The 15,495-nt window shown below is 52.8% G+C and overlaps 1 protein-coding gene across 11 annotated transcripts in view; it reads right to left on the reverse strand.

The window, feature by feature from the left end:
• COL13A1 (collagen type XIII alpha 1 chain) overlaps positions 1-2,976 on the reverse strand; it is a 144,225-nt gene extending 141,249 nt beyond the window's left edge. For 7 of the 11 annotated variants that reach the window (XR_003437902.1, XR_003437900.1, XR_003437901.1 and 4 more), the window contains exon 1: positions 2,155-2,973. Coding sequence is in view for 5 of the 11 variants with exons in the window: in XM_027130036.1 (XP_026985837.1) it covers positions 2,155-2,448 (294 nt within the window). In the remaining 6 variants the exon portion in view is untranslated. Of the gene's footprint in view, positions 1-2,154 lie in introns of all 11 variants that reach the window. The other 4 variants (XR_003437903.1, XM_027130038.1, XM_027130037.1 and 1 more) reach the window with 3 other exon arrangements.
• Between the last annotated feature and the right edge of the window lie 12,519 nt (positions 2,977-15,495).

The raw sequence follows: 15,495 nt of genomic DNA on the forward strand, positions 1-15,495 counted from the left end.
CTTTTTTCACACGACATGGTCACTGCCCATTCTCTTCTCTGTGTCCTATTTGCCTGTAAGTTCCAAAGAGCAGAAGTGTGCCCCCACAATGCCTGACCCACAGCTGGCTCTCAGGTTCAACTGCCGAATGAGTGGATGAGGATGAACAAAGGAAGGTGGCGGGCAGAGTGGGGAGGGCACTGGAGGCGGGGTCACTGGAAGCTTAGGTTCCAGTCCTGGATCTTGCCACATGACTCTGGGTAACCTACTGCCCCTCTCTGGGCCTTAGTTTCCCCATCTGTAAAATGGGGGTCTAGAAGTCAGTAGGAATTTGGAGAGGAGGACTCAGCCTGGCAGATAATAACACTGTCAGCCCCAAGGCCCTGAGAGTATGATGCTTGGCCTGGCTAAGTCTTAAGCAGAGGAAGCCAAGATCTGGGGAAGGGCTGGGCATGCCCTGGCCAGCAGGAGGGGCCAGGAAGGGGAGAGGATGCAGAGAGGAACTGAGCGGAACATCCAGGGTCAGATGTTTGTCCCTCAGCAGCCAGGGCCCCAGGGATCCCTGGGGCAGCCCTCACTGTCCTGACACCCTCCCCGCCACCCAGCAGGCCCATGTGCACTGTCAACTAGCCGGCAAAGGCCGCCTGCCGGCACTGCTGAGTCCAGACGCTTCCCTCGGAGTCCCGGGGGACATTGGGTGGCCTGACAGAGCCCTCCAGCTTCCCTGAGGCCCGGTGGGGCATGGGAATGAGCTGAAAGTAGCAGTCATGGGTGCGTCTCTGGCATCAGTAAACTTGTCCTATGACCACCCTGCCTGCTCTGGCCCTCTGACCTCGCTCTCCGTGATCACCCTGGAGAGCTACTTTGGCAAGGAGCAGCCTTTGCCTGGTGGAGGCACCCAAGAAGAGCCTGGCTGTGGGGAACTGGTGCACCATCGGCACCCACTGCAGTTAGTGCTGGGCTCTGATGCTTGCTGTCATCACCACCGCTTCGATGGTAGATTGGAACTCAGAGGGGTTAGGGTATTTACCCCAAGTTGCACAGCTTCAGTAGCAGAGTGGGGACAGAAACCAGGCCTGCTGGGCTCCACCTCCTGCTTTTCACTGTTCCATACCACCTCCTACTAAGTCAGAGGTCCCCTCCCAGCTCTTCCCCTCGGAAACCGTCCACGGCCAGCCTGTTCCAAGAGTTCTCAGACTGCTGTGGCCTTTACCTGTGGGTCCTCCCCTTCATCCGGGCCCTGGATCCCTGTGCTGTCCAGATTCTCAGAAGTCACCAGGCCTCACGGTCTCCTGGCCCAGCCTTTACTCTGGTGGCACTAATGAGACCGTATGTCCCTACTTCCTGTGGTCTTTTCATGAAGTCCCGAGATTGCCCTGGCTAAGAGACACTAGTGGGTTCACATTTGGGTTCAAGGACATTTTGGAAATGGGAGAAAGCTCAGCATCCTTTTCCCAGAAAGACACACCGACACAAAATGTTGGGGACCATTCCAGGGAACCAGAGACAAGAAACCCAGCTTCAGAACAAGAGGGTAAGCGCTTATTCATGCCCAAGGACAGCAGAACCAGAACGACCAACACCTGGGCCCTAGCGTTCTGGGCAGGGACCAGGACACCACCCCTTGCAAGGACTGCCTCCCTGTCCCCCTCAGCCCCTTGGATAACTCACTCCCTCTCTCTTCCCAAAGGAACATGGCAATAAAAGGCAGCACTGATCGTCGAGGGATAGATGGGGAGGGCCGCGGGGGCCCAGCAAGCCTCGCCCCCGGCCATTGGGCTCAAGTCCCACCGCGTGGGCGCTGGGCGGCTCTCTCAACACCCTGGCGGGGTGCCGGGAGGGAGAAGTGGCGCCTGGCCGCCTTTGCGCGCCTCCGCGCCTTGCCTTCCATCACCTGCCCCGCGCGCTCAGGGCGATTCCGGCGCGGAACGCGGGAGACGCCTGCCAGAGGCTGGAGCTGACGGGTCCCGCGCTAGCCGCCCGGGTCTTCCCGGCACCCTGCAGGACGGCGTCCATCCCTGCCCCCACCCCTCCCGCAGACAACTGGTGCGAGGCCGGGGCGCACGGCGCGGCGTAAAGAGCAAGAGCCCACGGGCACTGGCTGGTTCAGAGTTTGGAGGCTGCGCGAGGGGGCGCCGCGGGGAGGGATAAAAGGCAGCAACAAAGAGCACAGACCTCATCCAGCAGTTGGTTGACTCGTCCCAAAATAGCCGGCTCCATTTGCTGCTCCCCACGGTCTGCTTCCAGGCGCTGCACCCGGGCCTGCAGCTCGGCTGTCCGAAAGTGGGCGAGCAGGCTGAGCGCCAGCGAGCAGAGGGCCAGCACCAGTAGCCCGCACGACCCCGGGCTCGGCAGCCGCGCGCAGCGCTCCGCCGGCGCCACCGCCAGCGCCACCGTCCCGGGCGTGTCCAGCTCCCCAGGGCCGCGGGCACCGGCGGCTGTCGCTTTGCGGGAGCGCTCTGCTACCATCCCCTCGCGTATTGAGAACCAATAAATAAATAAATAGAATAAATAAAGGCGAGAGCCGCTGTCCAAAGGCGCGATCCAAGCTGCGGGGCAGGGGGAAAGGGCTTGTGTCGCTGGAAAATGTCCCTATCCTTGGCTCCCGGCAAAGAGGATGGAAAAAATAGCAGCTGGAGGGGGAAAGCCGAAAAAACACAACCAGCAGTAATTGGGGTACACCCAGGTAAGAAAAAGAAGTTACTTCGAAGAACGTTCCAAGTCCAGGAAAGTTAGGGGAATCTGGCCGGCTCTCCTTTCCGCCCCGTCTTTCCCTTCAAGTATCTGCAGAGTCCTGGAGTTGGTTCTGCGCCGTCTGTCCTTCTTGGTGTCTCCCGTCTCCCGGGCGAGCCAGTTTCAGTCCCGGGGCGAAGGGGTGCACATGGAGGGCCCCACGGGCAGAGGTGGGTCGTGGCCGCTGCCGAGGAGCGCTGGGGCCGATTCCGGCGCCTCTGTAACTTGACACACTGGCTGCGGCTGCACGGATCGGATGAGCAATCCCTGCTACTTCCCAACCTAATCTCTCCCGCCCCGCTCCCTTCTCCTCCTCCCCGCTCCTCCTCCACCTCCTGCAGGGCCGACGGCTTGGATTTGTTTATTTATGCAAACTCGCCCGGGGTGGGGGGCGTGGTCTGCAGCGCCCGCTGCCCCCACCCACCGGCCCTGGGAGCCCCTCTCCCGCGCTCCCTGTCCCCTTTGAAGCGACACTTGGGGTTATTTATAGACAGGAAAGGGGTGTGGAGTGGAGCTGGGGCTTCACTTCTCTCCCTTTCTCCGAATTCACACTGAGGGCCCTCTTTGCTTTCCTCATAAGTCATGGGTGCAGGCATCACTTTGCTTTCTAACAAGTTGGCAAAGCCAGCCTTTGGGATCCTCCAAGGAGCCCGGCTGAGTTACTGTCAGGCGTCTAGATGTGTCTTTATCTCCCGAGCAGGACTATCTGAATCCCTTCAGCTGCCATTGGGCATCCCTGTCCTGTCTCATCCTCTCTCTTCCTACCCAAACCAGCCCCACCTTGGTCTCCATACCTCCCACGTCCTGCAGCTGCCCCAGCGCCTTGAGTGGGGCTCATTTCTCCAACCGCATTTTTACTCCAGTGTGAAAAGTCAGCCCTCCAGCGGGGTAGCAGAACTGGTGCCCTTGTCTCTCTTTTAGGACCAAGACATAAGGTACAGGTGAATAAAAACTGAGCAGAGGCTTATTCCAGAGTACCCAATGGGCCAGGCAGTCCTGCCGCCTGCCAGTCCTCATGCCTCCTCTTCTTGTCTGCCATCGACCTGAGACCTGTTCCAGCCCTCCGCTGTCAGACCAGCCTGCCCCAAACATCACAGCCATTAAAGGTGAGCAGTTCTCTCCTCTGCTCCCTCCTGCTGTCATTTCCTATGCTCCAGTTGAGAACGCTGCCTGAAGGGCATTTTGTAGCTTCCTCTCTTCTCTTGTCACCTCTCCCATTTTAAGTAACATTTGTATCCCATGAGACTTTATCTCCTTGCACCTCTTGACATTCCTGCGGATGAGGTGATGGGACGGAGTTTATGGAGAAAGCCTACTTCCCAGGAACAGTGCGGGGGCGGGGTAGGGCATAAAAGGCTGGTCCCTGAAATGGAAAACTGAGGTGGGTAGGGTGACAGGGGTGTTTCTGTGATTCCATTTTATAATAACAGGGTTGCCAATTTCATGTTTCATATATTGACCCGATCAGGCTTAATATATAAGCCAGTATCACAGCACACCTCAGAGTGTGGCATATTTAATAGAGTAACATAGCAACATAGTACTTGTATCATAAATAATAAGTGTTACAACATTGCCTGCCAGGTCAGTTAGCCACTAGGGAGGACTACAGGGATAGAAAGTGATGCTGCGGAAAGGACTGGTGGCCAGGAGCTCTGGGTCAGCTCCAGCTCTAGCATTTCCTTGACATGGGACATTGGGTAAGCGTGCCTGTTTCCTTACCCTGTGAAGGATATCTCAATTGAGCTGTAGAGAGTAATCCTTGAGAGAACACAGTGGTGTTGATGACCACCAGGGGACGCCAGAGAATTTCTGCACTGAGAGGTACAAGCCCCGGGATCCAGGGACTTTGATTTGGCTCCACCTTCACACACACCCCCACACCCCCGGCAAGGGTAGCGGGAATGGAGGAATTAAACTAGGAGGGTAGTTTCATTCCTTCCTTATTCCACAAGCTGATCTTTTCCCTTTTAAGACTTTGGGACCCTCAGGAATGCTACGGCAGTGAAACCTAAAAGATTTGGGGCTACAGCATCCTCTGTGATTGGGAGCTGAAGGGGGAGGGTGCAGCAGTACTAGCCTGACCCTTGCATCAGAAGTGACATGTCTGGTGGCTTCCCTGCTGGCGCAGTGGTTAAGAGTCCACCTGCCAATGCAGGGGACACGGGTTCGAGCCCTGGTCCGGGAAGATCTCACATGCTGCGGAGCAACTAAGCCCGTGCGCCACAACTCCTGAGCCTGCGCTCTAGAGCCCGCAAGCCACAACTACTGAGCCTGCGTGCCACAACTACTGAAGCCCGTGTGCCTAGAGCCCGTGCTCCGCAACAAGAGAGGCCACCGCAATGAGAAGCCCACGCACCATAAGAAGAGTAGTCCCCGCTCGCTGCAACTAGAGAAAGCCCGCGCGCAGCAACGAAGACCCAACGCAGCCAAAAATAAATAATTAAAATAAATTTATAAAAAAAAAAAGAAAGAAATGACATGCCTGAACCCTGAGGCATCCAGGGGGCTCTGGGGTCACAGAAACTCGGGAATTCTCTGTCAAAGTTGGATCAATGTTCTGTCAATGTTGGAGTTAACATCTCTAGAAAACAGAATTTCTTGCTTGTAGCAAGAAGATAGACTTTCAGTGCTAACCCAAAGAGTTTGACTTTAATCTGTGGTCATGATTCCACTCCTAGATAAAAACAGATACTCTTCGGTGCCAGAATGGAAAGCTAAGAAAAAATGTCCTTGCACACACAAGCTGTACTGTTCCTAAAGTACTTTCTGTGTTTTTCTGCTTCCACATATTTGCTCATGCTGGTCCCTCTGCCAGTGAAGTCCATCCTTCACTCACCTGTTCTCTGTACCTTAAAATCCTGCCAATTGCTCCAAGTTGAGTCCCTGTGGCTCTAGTGGGGTTGACCCCATACCTGGCTCTAGGGTATGTGAACTAATCTAACCAATTAGCATCTCCATCTCTCCTGGCTACAGTGATTGGGCCCAAGATGGGTATGTGGCCCAGTTCAGGCTAAGGAGAATCAGGCTGGAATGATTGAGAAGGGAATGCTATTTCTTTGCAAAGGGTTTTCTGAAAGAGTAACAACTACCGCAGTGGGCAACTTGCCTGTGTTCTTAAAGATCCTGCCTGAGAATGAAACCAACACAGGAGGCAAGCAGAGGCGGAGACACTGAGTCATGAAGACAGTATTTGAACCCTTGGATCAAGTCCCGAGTCACTACTCATCTGCCTGTTTGTTTGGCCCTCAGTTCATTCTGCCTGGAACTGCTGTTCTCTTTCCTGTGCATATAGGTTCCTACACAGGCCCCATGGGACTGCATGCTCTGTGAGCACCTGACACTGGGTCTTGTTCCCACCAGGAGCTCAATGGTAGGTGTGGACTGACTGATGGATCAGTGACCTACACCATCCCTCCCCTCAGTTGCAGGAACACAGAGTTTGGGAGGAGATGTGAACTCTTGTTCGGTCTTTGCTGTATGTCCCCAGTCTCTGCAGCTATGATCATGGCAATGATGGGCTGTGTTGAGTACCGACATGGCACTCAACATGCACCATCGCATCCAATACTCACAGCGGCCCTAGGAGATAGGAATTGTTCTCCCCATAGTTCAGATTTTAAAAGCAGGTGCAGAAGTGGTTAAGAATCCACCTGCCAATGCACGGGACATGGGTTTGATCCCTGGTCCAGGAAGATCCCACATGCTGTGGAGCAACTAAGCCCATGCGCCACAACTATTGAGCCTGCGCTCTAGAGCCCACAAGCCACAACTACTGAGCCCGTGTGCCACAACTACTGAAGCCTGAGCGCCTAGAGCCCGTGCTCTGCAAAGAGAAGCCACCACAATGAGAAGCCCGTGCACTGCAACGAAGAGTAGCCCCCGCTTGCCGTAACTAGAGAAAGCCCGCGCACAGCAACAAAGACCCAACACAGCCAAAAATAAATAAATTAAATTAAATTAAATTTAAAAAGCAGGAGCAGAGAGGCTACACAATTTGCCCAAGATCACACAGCTAGTAAACAGTGGAGCCAGCACCTGAAACCACTCAGAACAGCCTCCAAGTGAGCAGGAAATGGGTTCCAGAGCTGTCCATGAAATGAGGCCAGGTAGGAGATTTGTGCCGAATTATTCTTGAACCACCTGAGACCAGAGAGATGTGAGCTATTTGGAGCCTCCAGCTGTTCCTGCAAGAGGTCATCAGGAGAAAGCTGGGAAGGGTCTGGGAAGTAGAGTGGACAGTTGGGCATGACCTTTGCTAACCACAATATTCCCCAAATCCAACTTTTTAGGGTCAAGTGATTCTATGGACAGGTCCACTAGCCCACCCTACCAGGCATTCTTCTCAGGCTGGGGTAGACAGCTACATCTGTGGATTCCATCTGGAACCAGGTTCATAGGTAGGTCCCTCCCCGACAAGAATCTGGGCTTGGCCAGGTGACTCGTTTTGGCCAACGAGACATTAGCAAGTGTCACACAAGCAGAGGCGTCATAAACACTTGCCACTGGCACTTGCAATCTCCCTTTGAAAGCCAGCCACCATGCTATAAAGAAGCTCGGGGTAGACTGTGGGATGATGAGAGGCCACCTAGAGTGGCCCCATGGGGATGAGAGGCCATCTGGAATGTTCCAACCCCAGCCAAGCTCCCAGCCAAACTTCCACAACACAGCCTCACGTGTGACCTCAGCTATGTTACTTGGAAGAGAAGAATCACTCCACTGAGCACTATCAACTCACAGAATTGTGAGAAATAAGAAATCATTCTGTTTAAGGAACTAAGGCTTGGGGCCATCTGTGATGCTGCTATAGATGCCTGAAATACTGTCCTGGTTACTGCACTCTCTCTCCTAGGCACGGTTGGGGTCCTGGCCATTCAGAAGCATGCACACGTTCTCATACACACATCTCGACCAAAGCAGATTGTACACGGGTAAGTCAGCACACACCCATTCTGGGCACATGTACGTACGGGTGCACATCCTCATCCACGCACACGCTGGGGGTGGCTTGCAGACAGCCCAGTTGTACTGTGGGGCAGCTCTGGTCACCCACAGCATTTGCACTCCCCTGCATGTACATCCTTGTACGTGTGTGCAGAAATGTGCATGATCTCATGTACCAAAGCACAGGAGCAGAAAAAGGCAGGTACACACAGTGAGACCCTAGGTTGAGGGAGCTGGGGGGGGGGGTGTCACACCCCAACACACGTGCACACAATCATTCATGGCCTGAAACCATAAGTATCCAAACTCCTCCAAGTGAACAGGGTCCCCCAGCGTTTTCATCAGCGTAGCGTCTGCACTTGGCTCTGCTCTCTACTTAATGAGAGAGTTTGTTTTGGCCCCAGTTAACAAGGCTCCCAGGGCCTCCTGGGCAGGCTGGCCCTCCCCCGCACATCTGCAGCCCCTGCCCCTCGACACCCATCCTCAGCTCTGCAGAGTCACAGCCCGTGAGCTGATTGGCGTGGCTGTGTGGGAAGGAAGTGGGGACTCAGGAAAAGGCATTTCCAAATGTCCTACCTGCAACTCCAAGCAGGGGCCTCGGGCTGGCCCCCAAAACCCCAGTGCACTCTCCTCAGAGACACTGCATGCTACTGTCCTCTAATCTGGGGCAAACTAATTTAATCTCAGAGCCTGTACAAGGGCAAGATTGAGAGCTTGAGGCCAAGAGAATGCCTGCCTTGCTCACCTTATTTCTACTCCAGGCCTGGCCTTGGTTCATTCTCTCTGGGATCCCCATCTGGTGCAGGTCAGTACCTCCCAACGCCCAGCACAGGGGCAAAGCCTCTTCAGTGGCTCCCCTTTGCCCTCAGGACAAAGTCCAAATCCTCTGTCCTCCTCAGCCCCTGCCCACCTCTTCAGCAGAAGCCCCCACCCTGTCCCTTTGCACTCCACATTTCAGCCTCAGTGAACCACTGACAATTTCCCCCAAACACCACACTCTTTCTCCCCTCCAGGCTTTTGTACAGGTAGGTTCCCCTGTTTGGCGCGCCCTCCCTGCACCCCTTTATCTGATTAACTCTGCTCATCCTTCAGGTCTCATCCCCCGAGCACCCTCTCTGTCCTGCATCGTAGCTCTTATCCCTGTCGGCCTCCACCATTAGTCTGCCTTGTTCACCACTGTGTCCCCAGCACCAGCACAGGGCTTGGCAAGTGCTCCATAAATATTTGCTGAATGGATGAATGTTTGAGTTAGGAAGACCCTTGTACATCCCAGTTCTCCTTGCCTTCCCTTGCCCATCAGTTTCTAAGTCTTACAAAAAAGGAAGTAGATGCCCAGGTTAATGGAGCTGAGAGAGAACCAGAACTAGAATCCATCCATCCATCCATTCATTCATTTGCTCATTCGCTCATTCATTTGCTCATTCACTCATTCACTCATTCAAACCACCACTTCTTGGGCATCTACACTGTGCTGAGTACTGAGCATACAGAGATAAATACGGTCATCCTGATCTCTAGAAACTCATAGCCTAGGGGAGGGAAAAGACACAGGTCACAGTTAGGACATGATTTAGCCTACACAAGACAGACTAGGATAACAGTGGCTCAAATGAAGTAAGTTACTTCACTCGTGTGAAAGTCTAGGCTTGTCTGTCACCTCAACTCCACAAAGTCACCAGGGGCCCAGGCTCCTTCTATCTTGTTGCTCACTACATGCAGGAGTCAGAAACAGAGCTGAGAAGCAGGGCTGTGATGCCCATGATCATAAAGCCTGGGAGAGAAATAAGGAACAGGGAGTCTGCAGTGTATGGGAGAGATTATGGTAGGTCCCCAGGCCAGGCCTCCTTGGGTGAGGTTTCCCAGTTGGGGCTACTGTGTGGGAGAGTTGGACCTGTTTAGAGGACTGGGCATGGGGCAGGCAGCAGAGCAGAGAAATCCAAAAGGAAGGACAGATCTGAAAGAAACTAAGCAGGTGGAATCTACGGAACGTGATCCCAATTGGATGAAGTGGGTAAGGGTGAGGGAAGAGGTGAACATCCAGCCTGAGCCTCAGGACGATGCCTATGCCACAGACCAAGGGAATGAAAGCCAGGCAGTGCCAGGGGAAGCTGACTGTGAGGTGAGGTGGTGGGGGAGGAGAGCACCGAACAGAGCTGCCAGAGGCAGCTGGAGACAGGGGTGAGAAGTGCAAAGACCGAACAAGAGTTCACATCTCCTCCCAAACTCTGTGTTCCTGCAACTGAGGGGAGGGATGGTGCAGGTCACTGATCCATCAGTCAGTCCACGCCTACCATTGAGCTCCTGGTGGGAACAAGACCCAGTGTCAGGTGCTCACAGACCATGCAGTCCCATGGGGCCTGTGTAGGAACCTATATGCACAGGAAAGAGAACAGCAGTTCCAGGCAGAATGAACTGAGGGCCAAACAAACAGGCAGATGAGTAGTGACTCGGGACTTGGAGAAGGAGAGAAAGATGGAGACTTAGAGTTGGGTGAAGGTGCAGGATGGCTTCCTGGTAGAGAAGTGAGTACTGAGCAGGGCCCTTGAGCATGGCAAGATCCAGACAGAGGAGAGGACTGGGATAATAGAGCAAAAGTTCCAAACTTTTGTGGTACATCCTTGCCAGGGATGCATCATGTGACCACCTGACCCCCAACAGCCCTAACCATCTGTCCCTTCCATTCCTCTCTTCTCAGGTGGCATGGCCTGGTCATGTTTGGCATACATACCAACACTCCCATTCCCACATCATCAGCAGACATCACTAATCAACTACAGACCACCACTCCTAACACACACACACAAACACTCTGCTTAGGCTTCTCAAAGCAGGAAGCTATTATCAATCTATTGAGGTTAGCGCTTGGGGTGAAACCATTTTGCTGACTCAGGCTGAGCTAAAACAAAGCACCATCTTTGAAATCCAGAAACGCTGAATCCTGGCCTCTCCATCTGCCAACTGGGTTCCTTTCAGTTAGCGTCTTCACCTCTCTGGATCTCAGCCTCCTGCCTGGGGCAAGAGAATATTAATTCCTACTCAGGGAAGTGCTGAGAGACTCAAATGAGACCATGTGTGCAAGACTCTAGTAAAGCACAAAATCCAAAAGAGATGACGGTGATGGCCACGCTGCAGCCAGATGTCAGAAGCCTCGAGCAAATGCATCCATTAAGGCCCCATTTGCAGCTTTTTGGAGGAAGAACAATCATTTCAGGAGTGAGAGTGAGACGTAGCCCCTCTGAGCTGTCAGCCCGTGGAAACAGGGCTTGGAATCTGGGCCTCAGCCTAGGGATGGTGGAAGGGCGCCCCAAGCATGTGCTTGGAGAAGAGGCCTAGGACTCAAGCTCTCCCTCACAGGGGGGAAGAGCTGTCAGAAAGGCAGGCAACTGTGGGTTAAGAGACAGATGTTTTTGGTTGCTGACAGATGGGTAATGAAGAGCACAATTAGTTTACTGAAGCAGATCCTTGTTTACCAGCATCTGGGAACTGCAAGTTATGGTGTTGTATCTCTGCGTGCTCTCCTGTCCCCAGCCTTCTGCCCACCCCCATCGCTGTGGAACTCTTTGTCTTGACCACGGAGCTCTGTCTCTAAGCCTCAACTTAGGAGTGGCTCTCCTGGATTGAAGGGGAGAGTATACCCCTTGCTCAGAAGAACCTTTATAAATCCCCCAAGCCTCCACTGGTATATGACTCCTGCAGAAACTGAGCACAGAGAGGTCAGAATGTGGTCCAAGGTCACACAGCATACTAGTGGCAGCGCTGGATCTGGGCCAGGTCTCTTCCCTACCAGGTATGGCACAGCCCCCAGGTTCAAGTTTGGCCCAGTGTCTGGACTGCAGCCGATGGCCAGTAAATCCAGGGGAGGCTTTGCCCTCCCCACAGAGCTTTGCTCCCTCTTGTTCCTTCACCAGCAGTAGCTGTGAAAGCAGAACCGCCTGGAATATTTGTTCCTGTAAACTTCATTACAAAGGCCTTCTTTTTCTTTCTCCTTTTCCTAAAGCCTGTTGCTTTGTTAAGGTTATTTCTAAAGTTGGGAGGGAAATGCCCCGTTTGTCTTTCCTATATGTCCCATCAGGAAATGAGGGCTCTTGCTTTCCCTGAGTGATCCGTTCCTGACGCTAGCTCGCCAGTGACAGTTGGGTCTGCTGTAGATATATTAACCTGAGTCTTCCTTTGGCTTTATATGGCTCTCGGACAACATCTGGAAACAGATGTTTGCTTGGAGATGGAGCAGGGGCAGGAGGCCTGGATCCAAAAGCAAGCCCCGCCTCCCAGAGAAGGGGGGCAGACGTGCTGAGGGCTCCTACAGGCGCAGGCCATGGGCTGCTGCGGGAATTCTGCACACTTGAAGGAGTGGCGCCCTCTCTGGGCTAGGCACAGGCTGCTGCTACGCTGGGCCTGCCCAGGGATTAGGGTCAGTGCTGCAGAGGTGCTGGACTCTGCCCCCACAGCTCCCCTCTTTGCTCCATCCCATGGCCAAGGACTAGCAGTCCAGCTCCTTGAACATGCCAACTTTCTTGTTTTCCAGAGATGGAAAATTCCTGAAGGGCTGGAGACTTCATCAGATTCAAATTTGTTGAGGTTCCAAATGTGAAGTGCAGGGCTTGGCGCATTATAATCCTCAAGACAAGAGTGATGATGGTAGGAATGGCAGTGATGGTGGTGGTGGAGGTGGTGACAGAGATGACAGGGGTGGTCGTGTTAGGTGGGATAGGTCAATGTGGATACAAACTAGGTTATACACCTGCTCGCCACGTTTCTCCCAGTTGCCATGTCTGTGCTTGGCACATGACCAATCTGGGCTAATCATGAGAGCACACATTTCTAGCCATTGTGATTGGCCCAGAAGGTAACCAAGCTGAACCAACCAGGGAACTTCCCTGGGATTTTTCAATCTGAGCTTCGGAGATGAAAATTCTTTTGCTTTTGGGTCACTGAGCAGCCAGGATGTAAATCCCTGGCTCCCATGGACAGGTGTCTGTCTACAGAAGAAACTTAAATGAACAGCAGAGAGAAGCGGAGATGAGAGATGGAGCATCCTTTTGGTGTTTGAGTCCCTTGGGAACAGTCATCCCTAGGAAGGTCTTGACCTTTCCAGTTAAGCCAGTTGACTTGGGTTTCTGTCACTTGCTACCGAAGGGTTCTGACGGACCCTGAGCAGAAGGTGATCATGGAAGTATAAAGACGATCATGTGAGAGGGAGCCTAACGGTGATAAATGAAAATGAAGACGGCAAAGACAACATCAGTGATGGAGGTGGTTATGGTGATGCAATGGTGCTGCCAAAAATGGAGGTGGTGGTGATGACGGTTCAGATTTGATGGTGACATTGATGGAAAGGATATTGGTGATGATGGCAGTAATCATGTAGATCGATCATGATGCTGCTGCTGAAGCTGCTGAGGCATTACCAACCTAATCTGGGTACATATCTTAGAAGCACAGGCCCAAAAGACGCAAGAAAGGATTATAAAAAAGGGTGGGAGGAAGAACAAACTCTTCCAGAATGTCAGATGCTGTCCTTTTCCTTAGCTAAGTAAGTCCTAGCTGAACCTGGAGAGGAGGGTCCCAGAACGTACCCCATAGAACTTCAGAACCGTGTTGGAACCTTCTGGAACAGAAAGACCCAGGGTCCCCAAACCCATCAGGTCCTTTTGGTCATTGCAAGTGCCTCCAGGGGTTCAGGCAAGAAGAACTTGAGGTGGGACAGCAAACGTAAAAAAGCACTGCGTCTCCTGTCTGACCATTTATACTTTGTTTATATCTGTGACTATTTATTCATCGTGATCTACTTGGTGAAAATGAGTTACTTCTGGAGAATAATAGCAGCTAATTTCTGTTAAGCATTGACTGTGTGCCAGGGGCTGTTCTATGTGTTTTATATACCTCATCTCACATGATGAAATCACCACAGCCATAGGTATTTCTATCCCCCATTAAACAAAAGAGAAAACTCAGGGAGAAGAGGCTATATGAATCACCCAAAGTCACACCATCAGAAAGGCAGGGTGGGAAGCCAGGCACCCTGGTCACCGGGGCCCATCCCCTAACTCGTTACACCCCACTGGGAAATGTGCTCAGGGTGGAACCCCACCTCCAGCAATGCTTCCGATCCAGTGCCCTCCCTGGATGCCTCCTCTTTCACCCCCTGCTACCCAAGAAAGCATTTTCCAGAGACAGGACCTGGGGCCAAATGGGGAGGAAGTGAACTGCTGTGGGTCCCATGGAAGAGGCCACCTGCTTTAGGGAGCTGCCTGGTCCTGCTGCCCCCGCTGGGGAGAGCTGACTGAGGAGAGCTGGGTTACTGGGAAGCGCCTGCCTCTTCCTTGGGGTTCAGTTCCTTTTCCCCAACAGAGGGCTCCTGCCTGCAGTAGTGAGCACACAGCTCTCTGCTTCTGATTCAGGCATAAGACTGTCAGCGTGGCGCTGGGGTCAGACAAACCTGTGTGTAATTCTTACTTCACCACTTTGGGCTGGTAACTACTTCTCTGAGACTTGATTTTCTCCCTTGTAAAGTGCAGATGAGAATTCCTACTTGCCAAGGTTATCGGGAGCACTCAGTGTATAAAGCACACAGCCCAGTGCCCGGGACCCAGTTAGCGCTCAACGAATGTCAGCCAGTGGTTTATAACGTTCTCGCTACTGTAATCCCTGGACTTCAGTCCTCTTGGTCATTCTCCTTCTCGTCCATGAGCAAGATCCCTGCTCTGCTACAAGGCAAGGAGAGAGGCCTAGGAAGGAGGAACCCAGGGCTAAAGAAACCCAGATCCGCCTCTAATACAGGAGGGTCAGCACGGGTCTCCTGAGCCACCTCCCTCCCCCAGAAGTTATAGATCCCGGTGGCTGAGTTTCTAAAAATAAACACATGCCATTTCCACAATGGAAAATCTGCCTTAAGAAAAAAGAAGGAAAGTAAGTAAAACATTCCCTTGTCATCTCCCTTGGCCAAAGAGAACTAAGAAAGATAAATGAAGCCTTTTACACAGACGTGGGAGGTTCCAGCTCTGGGCTCCACCCTGACGTGGTTCTGGTTTTGTTGGAGGCTCCCAAGGCTTCAGGAGCACCCATCCCAGTGCCCCTGGGAGGCCAAGGGGGGAGGGGGGTGGTTAACAGAGGGAATGTGGTCTTTGGGAGGGGAGTCCCGCTCCCTCCTCTTGGTGGTGCCCCCTGCAGGCAGCCAGCACCACGGGGCCGAGAACCATTATCTACAGCACGCTGCATGTTGGTAACCCCATGCTGAGGATGCGCCAGGTAAAAAGACTGAGTCCGAGGTCACCCAGCAAGTAAATGGCAGAGCCAGGACCAGAGGGAAGGCTTCAGACTCCTGGCCTGGGAACTCTTCTTCCATACCAGCCACTCTGCCCCGTCAAAAGCACATGCTCCAGAAACTCTGACATGAATCTGTTGTTCTGGGGTGTGGTGAGAAAAGCTGTGAGTCTGGAGTCAGAAGCCATGAGCTTTATCTGCCTGCTGTTTGCCTTCTGAGTAACCCAATAAGTCACTGCACAGCTCCGAGTCTCCCTGGTCTGTTCTGCAGGAAGGAGTACTGAGGCTACCGCATGGGGTTTTGTGGGGTGGGGCATGAACCACCTAGTACATGGAAAGGACTCAAAACATATTTTCAAACTCAAATCACAAGAAACCATCATTGCTTCTCATGGAAAGATTTATGGGTATTAATTAACTTGGCTGTTCTAAATTTTCCTACTATGAGCATATATTCCTTCTCTAACAAGAAAAAAAATTCTGCGTTTAAATAAAACACAAACCCGTTGTCTGTGCTTTTCAACTCCATTTCCTTTCCACCACTATTACCAGGAACTATTACACCCAGGAAAAGAA

This window comes from Aethalodelphis obliquidens, unplaced genomic scaffold, assembly GCF_003676395.1.
Source record: "Aethalodelphis obliquidens isolate GAN/ISIS:26980383/991018 unplaced genomic scaffold, ASM367639v1 scaffold37, whole genome shotgun sequence".
NCBI lineage: Eukaryota > Metazoa > Chordata > Mammalia > Artiodactyla > Delphinidae > Aethalodelphis > Aethalodelphis obliquidens.